Source organism: Pecten maximus, unplaced genomic scaffold, assembly GCF_902652985.1.
Source record: "Pecten maximus unplaced genomic scaffold, xPecMax1.1, whole genome shotgun sequence".
Taxonomy (NCBI): Eukaryota; Metazoa; Mollusca; class Bivalvia; order Pectinida; family Pectinidae; genus Pecten; species Pecten maximus.
In genome coordinates, this window is record NW_022979605.1 from 2,794 (window position 1) to 16,151 (window position 13,358).

At 35.7% G+C, this 13,358-nt stretch overlaps 4 protein-coding genes and 1 non-coding gene across 5 annotated transcripts; 3 read left to right on the forward strand and 2 right to left on the reverse strand.

Moving 5' to 3' along the window:
• Positions 1-1,824: 1,824 nt before the first annotated feature.
• Positions 1,825-1,897, reverse strand: Trnar-ccu. The gene has a single exon. It is a non-coding gene; the product is annotated as a tRNA-Arg (tRNA).
• Positions 1,898-3,166: 1,269 nt separating this feature from the next.
• Positions 3,167-11,554, forward strand: LOC117319036 (E3 ubiquitin-protein ligase TRIM56-like; the record flags this gene model as incomplete). Its single annotated transcript, XM_033873945.1, has 3 exons — positions 3,167-3,287; positions 10,161-10,367; positions 11,293-11,554. Coding segments are annotated over exons 2-3 (459 nt in total), but the record flags the coding sequence as incomplete, so codon positions are not given.
• Positions 3,340-5,229, forward strand: LOC117319037. Its single transcript, XM_033873946.1, has 3 exons — positions 3,340-3,696; positions 4,346-4,531; positions 4,904-5,229. Exons 1-3 carry the CDS (start codon positions 3,419-3,421, stop codon positions 5,094-5,096), a joined length of 657 nt encoding a protein of 218 aa, XP_033729837.1. The 5' UTR covers positions 3,340-3,418; the 3' UTR covers positions 5,097-5,229.
• Positions 5,495-6,591, forward strand: LOC117319034. The gene has a single exon (XM_033873943.1). It carries the CDS (start codon positions 5,495-5,497, stop codon positions 6,491-6,493), a length of 999 nt encoding a protein of 332 aa, XP_033729834.1. The 3' UTR covers positions 6,494-6,591.
• Positions 7,321-9,459, reverse strand: LOC117319035. Its single transcript, XM_033873944.1, has 2 exons — positions 9,441-9,459; positions 7,321-8,321 (listed from the first exon to the last, which is right to left on the reverse strand). Exons 1-2 carry the CDS (start codon positions 9,457-9,459, stop codon positions 7,321-7,323), a joined length of 1,020 nt encoding a protein of 339 aa, XP_033729835.1.
• Positions 11,555-13,358: the final 1,804 nt, after the last annotated feature.

Sequence of the window (13,358 nt, forward strand, 5' to 3'; positions counted from 1 at the left end):
AAAGTCACATGAGAGAGAAAAATGCATATACAAATGTACTTGACCGATGATGCTACAGACAGCGCAATGTAGTGTACGGACGGAAGCCGAGGGACCTTTTGACTTTTGACTTTCGACTTTTTTTTTACTTATTACTTTTGACTTTCGACTTATGACTTTTGACTTTAGAGGAAATTTCGCGGGAAAAGAAGCCATGTTTCCATTTGAACAGAAGTCGAAAGTCGAAAGTCAAAAATCAAAAGGTCCCTCCACGGCTTCCGTACTACGGTGATACTATAGGCGATAAGCTGTCGTGCTACTGGTCACTTAAACGTTTATCATGCATATAATTTGTTATTCATTTTATTAGCCTTGCCTCATAGGCAATGTTGAAGTTTTGTATTGGTTGTGAGCTATATATTAGAGTGACCGTGTGGATCCTATTGGGGAAGACTTAACTTGTCGAGAAGGCTGGATGAGCTGACCTCTGGGTTAATTTAGCAGGTCTTATGCAAAACGGTCAGTTTTGAAGTTATCCTTATCAGCAGCCTCGTTTTAGTGCAACAATATTCTGTTGAAGGGGCGGTTTGAATGAACGATCAGACATTTAGAGTTTTAAAGAGTAGAGGGTGAGGTGAGGAGGAACAGAGGATAGAGAAGGTAGGCCAGAGACAGGATAGAATCGTCATTTTGAGCAGAGACCTATATACTAATTTAGTATATAAGTCTCTGTTTTGAGTTGTTTGTGGTAGCTGCCTTATTTTATAAAGTGAGAAGTGTAGCTTTAAATAGTATCTACGAACAGGTAAGTTACAGGTGAGAAAAGAGGCTGGTTTTGAGTGCGCATATGCGTGGACATACTTGATTGATTTACATGAGGCATGATGTAGTAAATAATTAAAGCGTAAATATGATCTTCTTAGCTAGACAAGGCTTCTGATTACGTTACACTACACGAACGTAATCAGAAGCCTTGACTAGCGAAGATGAAATATGATGGGTTTACATGAGGCATGATGTAAATAATTAAAGCGTAAATATATTCTTACATAATTTTGAATTGGTGGCATGCGCAGCGGTTTGCGAAGTAGTGGAATTTGAAACACTGAAAACCTGAATAAAAGGCTACCCGATGGGATAACAGTATGTAGTTTGAAATGTAGTTAAATAATTATATTTAAAAATGATTAAATACCAAAACGCACAAATCTTGCACACACAAAAAATAAATGCAAATGATCTTAATGTGTTTTTCCTTCACCTTCTACGTTCATGAAAAAACATCAGCAGAATTTACAGTTTTAATGGCAAAACATGTAACTTTTTTTCAAAATTAACATTGATAAAAATGACATGTCCAAAGTATTTTTTTCTAAATATTGTCGAATGAAGTATTGAAGCTTAAAACACTTTCTTTGTGTTTGACACACTCAGTATATATATCTTACTACGAAATACAAAATATTTTGATTAGCCATTTCTTTGACTGCAAACATTATGTTTTCTTTCTTTTTGTATCATTTTGTGAGCAGCAGCAACATCAACATTTTCTTTACAGAAACTGAAACTAAAGCGACATAATATTATGAGTATATGTTTTTCAATTCAAAATATTTCATTTAAATCCAGACAAATCTACTATTTGTGCGGAGAAAAAATCAGAAACTTGGCATTTTGCAATTCTATTATGGTATGGACCGTGGATTGATTTTTTTGTACAAAGTCAAACAAACAAGCAGAAACCGTATTTAAAAAAAAGTTGGACATCTTTAACTTCAACAAAATCAGCGATAGATAGAGTAGTATTTATATCTATACAAGTACCTTGGTAAAACAATAATAGTAAACCTCCGGCGGGACTCGAACCCGCAATCCCCGGCTTAGGAGGCCGGTGCCTTATCCATTGGGCCACGGAGGCATATGTTGTTACTCTATAGAGATTATAAGCGCCAAAAATATAATCCATTGTGATGCTGAGGATCTTAGATTTCATCTTGGAAGAGTTAACTGAGATCTCACAATATATCAAAAAAATTCTTATCCAGCAATTATATATCTCATGAATTATCTTTAATTGCTGTTTTGGTAACATTGATAGCACCTTAAATTTCTGAACTAAGCAAAGACCTATATTAAATCTAAGTACATTTTACATGTAGGTCGACATAGTTTTAACGAACAAGTATATCATGATATTGAAAGTGGGCTGACATAGTAAAATCTATCCAAGTTTGACTATTCCCGCGTGATTAGATTTATACTGTAATTAACATACTTATTGATCATATATACTGTATTACAAAATCTCTTTGTTGTCGTTCGGATGGCTTTTACTAAAAGTTAAATACCTATTGACTGTTGCCTACTAGTCAACGGGGAAAAGGTTGCCAACTAGGTCAGTAGACTCCAGAATCTTAATTAAAAGTGGGCCAAGGTCATGTATAAGAATAAAGGGCTTTTGCTCCAGACAAATTCGATTTACTAAACTTTCTCGAAAAATGATTTCATTGATAATCAATTGGGAATTATTTTCGTTCCCCATCAACAGGGATGTAACGTTACATGTTACTTACATCAGAGACGTGTATATCACATGTTATACGTCCCTGTCATCAGCTGACAAGGGGAAGTCACTCTGAAATCAGAATATTATGTAAGGCTAAAACGAAAGTAGAGCCTGACAGTATCAGTCGCTAGTACAAATGGCGTTAACTGTTCAGGACCAAATGACGCATATTATCAATGGTGGTAGAGAATTTGTGTATCCCGAGCCGAGCCCGAGCTTAAGACCCGAGCCCGAGCTTTGGATATTTTCGTTGTTCTCCTTCATTACTGAATGGATTAAAGTGATTTTTTTCTACCAAGATTTGATTTCAGGTTTTAAATCAATCCGTGTAAGTGGATTTTCATGAAATGTATTTTAACGTCCTAAATCGACGATTTTCATTTTTTAGGGGGAGAATTTGTGTAGCCCGCAATCAAGCGTGACTATTCATGTTTTTTGCTAATTATTTCCGATACATGCTATTATTGAGAAATATTACTAGATACAAACAAGTAAATATAGCTGATTCTAAAAATATAAATTTCAACATATATCTAATGTGACTTGGTGTCAAATTTTGACATTTTTGTAACCGCGCCGACGATCAATTCACAAATTCTCTACCACCATTATCAATGGCGCACTTGGACCACGGCATCAATCATAATGCCGCGTTAGAAAGAGACAATAGCGAGACGAGATCGCGGTATGGTTCAGGATAGAAGTCGGACGTGAAAAGTGTATTGGCTGTTAGAAACCATTGGTAAGACATGTACATTTTCTGCCTACAAACATTGTATAGGGATATTCGCCGATAAAGGATATGACGTAATTTTCGCGCATGCGCAGAAAACTGGTTGGCAGTAAATCAGGTAAGCGTGTCGCATTATAACAATGGCCAAGGGCAAGGTTAACTCCGATTTCTCTGTTTACCTGTCTGACTACGCTATCAGCCTTTCAACGGAAGCTCGTGAAAGGTATTGCAGAAAGCTTAAATATGACAGTGGTACAAAGACTCTACCAGATCCGTACAAAATCAGTGAGAAGTGGTCAACAAATCCCAACACGTGGCCTGATCTTACCTTTGGCGACATCTACCTTTATTTGATTGACACCCCGTCGATTTACACGAAGGAGTCGATGAAGGCATACAAATCGCTTGATTCATACAAGTAAGTTTCATAATATGCTGTGAAAGTGTTTGTCAGTGAATAAAAAATAATAAATTCTATATAAGATCTACAGGAAGAAGTATAATATTGTTCCAACCTAACGAGGTCTAGGCTGGGTAGCAGGTCATTACAGGTGTGTTTATACAATGGAGTCACGTGATAAATTCAAAATGTCAGCGAAAAAATGTAACGGGGCGAAGTAAATAGCTGTACTGTACATGTGACGTTTTGATTCTGATTAGCTAAGGCCTAAAAATTACATGTGTTTCCGTGAACCCTACCCACCCCCTCTCATTGTCTATCATTGTCAAGATTGCTTGCTTGTCTATATGATTTCAGTAAAAAAAAAAAATATATATATATATATATATATATATAAATCACCTACCTATAAGATCTTGATTCTACCTACCCAATATATTTTTATGTCATGTTAGCAGAAACATGTATATTATTGTTTAGACCTTAATTAGTGCACAGGGGCATGTCTAGTTTTATATTACAAAAAATAGTCAGAAATACCTATATATATATTGTCAATATATATAGGTATTTCTGAATATTTTTTGTAATATAAAACAAGACATGCCCCTGTGATTAGTGTACACCTTGTTTTCATAAACTGATTTTTGTTTTTATTTTCTTTCAGGTATGTGGTTAGTGGTCACGTGCATGTAGTCATTTCAAATCCAATTGATGATGACTGTCCTTTTGTTGCATTAAAGGCCAAGGTGACTCCTTCACAACGTGCAAGAGACAAGCCTCATGAACCATGGGTTTACTTGCAGAAATCCAGTGGTACAGTTTACTGTGCTCATTGCACATGTATGGCAGGGTATGTTTTCATTTAATACATTATGTTACTCCATATTTCAAATTTGCATGTCGAATACAAGCTCTTCAGAGCTTATGAGCTTGTGTAACATGTCAAACATTCTCGACTTTTAAATAAAGATTCTGTATCTGTATAATTTGAGCTCTAATGCAAATGCTTTATCAATTACATACAGCTTCCATTACAACGAGGAAAACATATAAATTTAATGAAATGAAGTAAACTAAACTCCATCAAAACATGTATGGGGCATGCAAACTAGGTGATCTCTCTGACGGAACTAGAAAAAATATTGAACATAATCAGGGATTTTGAATTATTGATTATAAAACATTGCATTTCACATATTAATTTTATTTCTTCATTTTTCAGGTTGGGTGAAGTGTGCAGTCATGTTGGAGCACTTCTATTTAAGATTGAAATTGGTGTCAAGATTGGTGTCACTCAGACAAGCTCGACCAGCAAGGCTTGTCAGTGGAACACCTCTTTTCGAAAGGAAGTAAGTATTATAAGAACACATCTTTCCATAAAAATGCAGTCTATAAATGTGCTAATATCATTGTAATATAGAGCCTTTATCCAAGTTCAATAATGAACTCTTTATGCATTTATAACAGCCTGAAAACATGATATATGTTATGTCAGTGACGATTTTGATTAAGTCATGATCACTGCTCATTAAATATCCATATATATGGCTTGTGGTATAATCTTTCTTGTCAGCTATATCAAAACCAGGAATCTTACACATTTGTATTGTTTTTTTAGATTAAACCAGCCACGATAACCGAAATATTTGATGACATCAAGGGTAAGCGAACCAGGGAAATACAGTCTGTTCAGGCAAATGGATCTGCCCCACTGCCACCAAAACATGACCTACAGGACTTGTATTCCATAGTTCCTAATGCTGCTTTTTTCACATGTGTCACTATTGCTGATGTTAATGACAATGATTCCGACATGCATCAGATTGAACAGAACGTCACGATAAAGGAAAAATACCCGGTGCTATTGACAACAATCAGTGACTCAACTAGTGAGGAGAGCAAAAAGACATTGAGTGAATATGTGGTGACAGAGGCTCAATGTCATAACCTAGAGAAGGCCACCAGGAACCAGGCAGTTAGCCCTTTGTGGTACCAACATAGGATGGGCAGGATAACTGCATCCAAGGCACATGATGTTCTAGTAAGAAAGGACACCACATCCCCAGACAACCTGGTTAAGAGAATCATGGGATACTCAACGTATGATCTTTCCAAAAAAGACTCTGTGAGATGGGGTATAGAAAATGAAGACGAGTGCAGACTTTTGTACACCAAACACTCTGCTCATCAACACATTGAATTCCACTGTGAGGAGTCGGGATTTAACATCAATCCTAAACACCCATTTCTCGGAGCCAGTCCTGATGGAATTATTAACTGTCAGTGTTGTGGAAAGGGAACACTGGAAATCAAGTGCCCATTCAAACACAGGAACTCTACTGTGCAGACTGCTGCTGCAACTGACAAAGACTTTTGCCTGGATTCCAGCCTGCACCTGAAAACAACACACAGGTATTATACACAAGTCCAATTTCAAATGGCTATTTGTGGTTACACATATTGTGATTTTGTGGTGTACACAAAGTGTAAACCTGCGCCAAGCATGGTTATTGTGCGTGTTCCGATTGACATTAACTTTTGTAAGAATGTTGTGGGAAAATGTGAACTGTTCATGAAAAAGCATGTTCAACAGGAACTGATAACCCGCCAACTGGAAAGCGTGATTTCACGTGCTACAGCTGATACTCCTCTCAACAACGAAGACACCTGGTGTTTATGTTCTGAACCAGAATACGGGAGGATGATCAAGTGTGACAGTAATGACTGTCCCTACCAGTGGTTCCACTACAAATGTGTAAATATTCGTAGAAAGCCAAGAGGGAAATGGTTCTGTACATCATGTGACAGTTAAAGTTTCAGAACTGTGTGGAGCTTTAAATCATAGGCTTGAATGTGAACTGAATATTGAACTCTTAGTAACAAGTTATTAAATTGAAAGTGTGAAATTGAAATATAGTTTGCTGCAAAATAGTTTACCTTGTAGTGAATACAAGTCTGTCATCAATTCTTGATTCATAATGTTCATTTTGATAATACTGTATCACGAGTCGGATCATAATTATAATGATTTGTGAATTAGAAATACAGTAATGTTTGGATACACATATGACCATGTTCATATAATTATTAGAGAAAATACAAATTAAAATATATTGGAGCAGCATACTGTGGTTTCTGTTATATTTTTCATACATTGATAATTGTTAAAAAAAATGCATGGTTTTCCGCTAGCCTTCCCCATATATTTCTACGTTAATATTCAATTCAAATACTGAATATATTATATACATTATATTTTGACTTCAGATCATTCGTGGAATATTAAAATTGTTTGCTCAAAAATAGGGGTTGATCAGGTTAGCAGACAAAGGCATTTTTTTTTTTAATGTTTTATGTATGTATACTCTTAAGAATAACATATTTAACAGTATAACATGTATTGTAGATATACATACCTTAGAAAGAAAACAACAACAAGAATTTTAAATTAATCAAATTTAATTCACATCACATGCACAAAAAAATCTTTTACATGAGAGCAAACATATATATTGGTCAATGTTCTGTTGCATTTTACATGTATCTATCTGGAATAATTCAGTCCAAATTGAAGGCTATGTACATGCCTCTATACAATAACATTCATCAAAGGTAAAAGGCCACATGCACATATATACACTATGTTACTAGCTTTGGTTGCAAATTACAAAGAGATGAACATATAGTTACAATGCTGTCAATGTGAGGAACCATGTGCATACTCAATGAACTGCTCAGAATATTGTAATTTTTTAGTCTCCCTATTGCCCGTTCAACATGAATGCGCACATGAGCAATTTTGCGAGTTTGTTCAACCTCCTTAGCACTTAACTGTGATTTCCCTTTGGTGAAAGCAGGAATAACCAGTGAGGCATTGCGACTTGTTACATCTTCCGAGATTAAAAATCCTCTGTCTGCCAATACTTGATCCCCATGCACAAGTTTGTCTAAATATCCACTTCTCTGGGTGATAACTTTGTCAGATGTCCTTCCACCATAGGCTTTAGACACATATGTGATAGCACCAGTAGGCGATATTGAGACTAGAAATTTCACGGTGTTATTATGTTTATAGTTTGACCATGTTTGGCATCGAGCTGTTAACTGTCCAGGCCTCTGGATGAACACTTCAAAGCAATCAATGATACTGACACATTTCGGATAGATTTTCTTAAATACACTTGGCATGCTCCTTACCAAACTCTCTTTGTCTGGCCATTGAATTAGGAAAGCAAGTTTTTCTGCAAGTTTTGGCAGGCTTTGGTTCATTACTTCCGATATTGTGGTGACGGACACATTAAAGCGGTAGGCCAAATCTTGGTGCTGAAGATTAAGTCTCAACTTCATTAGTAAACACAAAAGTATGCTCTTTGGAGTCAAAACTTTACATGTGGGCAGAATACAAGAACAGAATGAGAGTAACCACATAAACACAGCTGAAGATGTCCCAGTGTAAAATGAAGTTTTCCGGTCTGTCATTAGCACTTGGTCTGCAAAATACATAGTGGAAGTTCTCTTAAGCAGCTCTTCATTTTCAGCTTGAAGCCTAGCAAGTTCACCATGAAGTTGCTGATTTTCGATGCGAAGATCTGCTATTTTCTTTATACATGTCTCATGGCAGTCAACATATGGCTGAGGTTCTGAAATTGAATTTATTAAAAACAGTGAGTACATAATTCATCCACCCTGGTATATGTGTGTGCATCATGTAAAATCAAATTCATTTGTCATTTCAAAGGTTTTATTTTAGTCATTACTTTATAAGTAAGTTCATATAATTAATGAAATTTGTGTTTGAAAGTAAAGGTGGTCCAATAGAATATAGAAAATATGAAAAAAAAATTAAGTGAGTATGAACTGGATGATGCAAGTGTTTGCGTGACAGTTATGCTACTTTCAACATTATGTTTACAAAATGGGTCTATAGAAAAATGATTTGGGCTATGGGATTTCAATTTTCTGTAGACAAATTGTCTGTGGACTTTCAGACTCTGTTAAAATAACAAATCAACCAAGTCATTATTTTACCTGTTCTAAATCATGTCAGTGATATTTCAACTATGTACTTAACATTAGTGTAAACATACGTGGTATTGCGTCATCGATGATTTGCACACTAATTCGTGACAATTTAAGAGTTTGCCGGAAATACTGGTATATATCTACTGTACCACGGTGAAAACACCACTGAAACGAGTATATTTAACAGCATAGTTTAAGACAGTTGGAATAGCTATAGTCTGCTGTACTCCTATAACATAAGAGGGCGCTGGTCGGCTCTTTTTCTATCGGATATTATTTTGCCGACTGCGACCACGGCGACTGTCAAAAGTATCTCGCCGTGTAAAACCTCTAACATTGTTGGAGTATAGTCTGCTGGAGGAAGTGATATCTTGACATAATTGACCACACTGTAATGCAGACTCAACAAGGCCATTAAAAGCTGACACATTAGTCCACTAGCTTTAATATAGATAGTGTCAAATGTTAACTAACAGTGCATCTAATATAGTTTATTCTTTTTTATTAGAAAAAAACCCCTTTATGTAGCTAACTGGGATATAAAACCCTATTAATATAACAACCAGAATCATCATAGATACCATGCTTACACCAGGGGATTCTCACCCTGGGAATTAGGAATTGAGTGAGTTCAGGGCTGGACTGTTTGGTGAAACTCACTCCTGCATATGAAGTTGAGCTTGAGAATTAGTAGCTGACTATTACTTTTCTGAACTGAACATGTCAGCCCCTCAGACCTCTCTCATTCTCAGCCATCATTGACTGTCAGGCTATAAACACTATACATTAAATATTTCACAAGTGAAGTCTCAGACCCGACAGATCAAAATAAAGGGAAGTAACCCCTGATAAATCTCTCTCCAAAAGCCAACCACTACTGAGGTATGCTACAGCTCAGCCTGTCCACACTGGGTTGTGTACCTAGCCCGGGCCCCTGATACACGGTTGACCTCAGGTAGCTATAGGCGTTCAAGCATATGACATTGCTAATCTGAGGGTTTTCTGGGGCCATTAATGGCCCCCCTTCCCAATTGGAATTATTTCATTTTAAAGCCAAATTCCCAAAATTTGCGGTTTACTTTCCCAATTCACCAATTTTCTTCCCAAAATGAAACAAATAGGACTCTTCCCAAACCAGTGAGAAAAAGCTCTGGCATGAGAATGATTTCAGGAATACAGCCTCAGCAGGCCTAGGGGTCACCAATGTCCATAAAATACTTGTTACAATGAAATTAAACTCATGTTTTAGTTTTACTGCAATGTATACATGTAAATCTAAAAATGCTAATATAAGAGAATGATAATGTATCTATACCATCTATATAAATCCCTGTCATAAGGTACGCTAGCTGTACCATGTAAAATCTATTATCACATGCCTAGAAATACCAGTAATTAGATTACACAGAATACTACACACAGAATACTACAAGTTTTTAATTTGGTACTGGTTTCAGGAGAGTCAGTATGGAGGGTGACAAGAGTATAGAGGGAGATAAGATTGAGCGATTGCGGGAGCGGATTCTCCAATGTCCAATCTGCATTGACGAGTTTCAGGACCCACGGATCCTGCCCTGTCACCACTCTGTGTGTCTCAACTGTTTGTTGGACTATGTCCGACATTCCTCCTCCTCTGGTCGACTTTTCAGGTGTCCACAATGCAGGTAATAATTATGGCCTTTATAGGTCTTCTGGTCATCACAATTGTAGATATGGTCCATACCAAGTAATCGATAGAATTTGTGTCGTGTATTGCATTTAGTGCTATTTGGTCATTGTTTAACAGTGACCATGTGTGCACAGATAATAGCTGTTTTGTTAATATTTTGAAACAGTTCAATGCTTTTACAAATTATTTAATAAATAGTCCTCGTCTCCAGTAGATTTCAGTCATCTTTGTTCCTGATGTTAATCACGCTATACATTCATTCAAAGTATAGACAAGATCAATCCACTTTCCTTATAATTCCAATAGATAATCAAGCCACCTCATGTCCAGTAGATAAACCAGCCAATTTGTGTCCAGTAGATAATCCAGCCACCTCATGTCCAGTAAATAATCCAGCCACCTCATGTCCAGTAAATAATCAAGCCTGACTTCATGTCCAGTAAATAATCCAACCACCTCTTGTCCAGTAGATTATAATCCAGCCAATTTGTGTCCAGTAGATAATCCAGCCACTTCATGTCCAGTAAATAATCCAACCACCTCATGTCCAGTAGATTATAATCTAGCCAATTTGTGTCCAGTAGATAATCCAGCCACCTCATGTCCAGTAAATTATCCAGCCACTTCATGTTCAGTTAATAATCAATCCACCTCATATTTAGTAAATTAAACCTTAATGTCCAGTGATCTTCATTCTCATTTATAATTTAAATTGAGTCATCTTTTTGTGTTTGGGTTGTGAAACAGTTTGATTAATGAAATAATTTTATATGGAACAATTTTGACTTGTCCACACACATGGCTGAGGTAAGTGGAAGCTAGATTAACTAGACTGAACGGTTTAGTTGGTATCATATGATTTTTTATCTATAGTGTATGTAATGAAAAATTCAATGTTTTTATTTTATCCTGTGTTACAGGAGTGACGTCTGTGTACCTAGAGGAGGGGTTAAAGACTTCCCACCCAATTTCTACATCAACTGTATCCAGGATGAGATCGGAGCACGGCCGTATTTCGGTGTGTGTGATGTATGTCGTCGAGACTGGCTAGTTTCACAGTACCGCTGCATCAACTGTGACCTTGATATATGTAAATTTTGTATCCACGACCACCGTCTGTTCAGTCATGCAATACAGGAGGAGGCAAACATCATGAAGATCGAGACGGGTAACATTGGTACGGTACCAGTATATTGACCTTTTTATTATGTTATGTTATATTATCAAGTACGGAATATACACCTTAAGGGCTATTCCCGAAAAATTTATATGTTATGGGAGGACTCCAGATAAAGAAATTCTACGCACGGTAGGTGCTGGAGACAATGTGGCTTGTTAAAATGTACTACATATTTTGAATTAAATTGCTTGCTTTAGTGGTCTTTCTTGACAAACCTGGAGTCCTCCCTTTTAGATATTAACTGAAAGATATAGTGAATACCAATTGTAAGCAAGACGATTCCAGCTTGTCTACCACATGACAATCTGCAGGTTGATCCATAATACTTATTTTGTACATACTGGTTCACAATACTTCTATATCAGATAGAAATCTTTGTCAAAGTCATATTTATTGTAGCTTTAATTGAGCAAAATATATTTTTGTCCTGGAATATTTTTTCAAGATGATGAAAATGTTACGTAACCATACATTTGAGATATGATGCAAAAGGATACAGGGTACACTGTACATTGTATATGTGTTAAGCTGTTATTTAGTTATAATTTTCCTGTGCAAATCAAGAGAATTTCAAATGAACTAGCCAAGTATAATGATATCTTCAGTATCTTTTATCACTGAACAATCTTTTTCTCCCCCCCCCCCCCCCCCCCCCCCCCCCCCTTAACCTCATTGTTTTTAGGAGAAAAAAAATGAATTTTCACAGGGGCATACAAATGTTTATAGTTTTACATTGAAAATACTGTAATAATTGCGCTTTGCCCAGGTAATTTATTAAATAACTGCACACATTTCTTTGACCTAAAATCCAAATTAACAGTATAATCTATGATGTAAATCCTACTTGAAACTGGCTCACTGTGATATTTGAATATTCTTGGTATATCTTTTAGAAGACCAAATGCATTTAGATTAAATATGCAAATCATACAGCTGACGGATACGTTTTCTTGTTTTTAATTGAATAAGAACTTTGTGCTTTGTTTGAGAAATATAACTATAAATCCATAATAAAAACATGTCAATGAATATGACGCAAGAAATACTAGATTTGTTTTATTTCGTTGATTCGAAGAGGTGATGAATAGAATTGAATATTTAAATACATGGATTCCTATATGAAAACATGTTAAGTTTCTTATCACTGTCGTTTATTTTTATTTATGTCAACCAATACGAAATAACGCGAAAATTATTACAATTCATGAGCAAATGGAAAGATGGAACCATTTGATTGTGTCATTTTGTCCCATTTGCGTAGAAATTGTACAACTATCCTGATCTTAAATAGACATGTCTCGAATAATTCGGAAATAATTTCAAATTAATACAAATACTAGTATTAATATTTTTTTTACATTGAAGAAAATTTCTCTAATTGTTTAAAAGGTTTATTTAAATTTATCCCTATTACATCAGCCATAGCCCATATCAGCTTTAAACGAAGGTTATAGATTCCTCACAAGTGATTTGAATAACCTCTTGTATGAAACATATGCTTTAGGCAATACATTTGGATATGACCTGCCCTAAATATCATGTATATATGATCATGTTCTATCATTATTTAATGAGAAAATATCATTATAATATAAATGAATTCGTCGTTGATAAAAGGCATTCTTACTTAATTATGTGGATTGGTTATTTCAGCTTTGATTAATTAATTCTACCATTTGTTGATTGCTTCTTTCGTCCTTTTGTAAATTCATATGTCAGCTAGGTATGTTATCTTGTTATCGTTGATATATGTACTTCTAACATATGTTGGCGGAATATTTTATTATTGATAATTTAAGCCGAACT

Coding starts and splice junctions, on each gene's coding strand:
- LOC117319034 (XM_033873943.1), top strand. CDS start 5,495: ATGCATCAGATTGAACAGAACGTCACGATAAAGGAAAAATACCCGGTG.
- LOC117319037 (XM_033873946.1), top strand. CDS start 3,419: ATGGCCAAGGGCAAGGTTAACTCCGATTTCTCTGTTTACCTGTCTGAC. Junction 3,697..4,345: donor AAATCGCTTGATTCATACAA/GTAAGTTTCATA, acceptor ATTTTCTTTCAG/GTATGTGGTTAGTGGTCACG. Junction 4,532..4,903: donor CATTGCACATGTATGGCAGG/GTATGTTTTCAT, acceptor TTCATTTTTCAG/GTTGGGTGAAGTGTGCAGTC.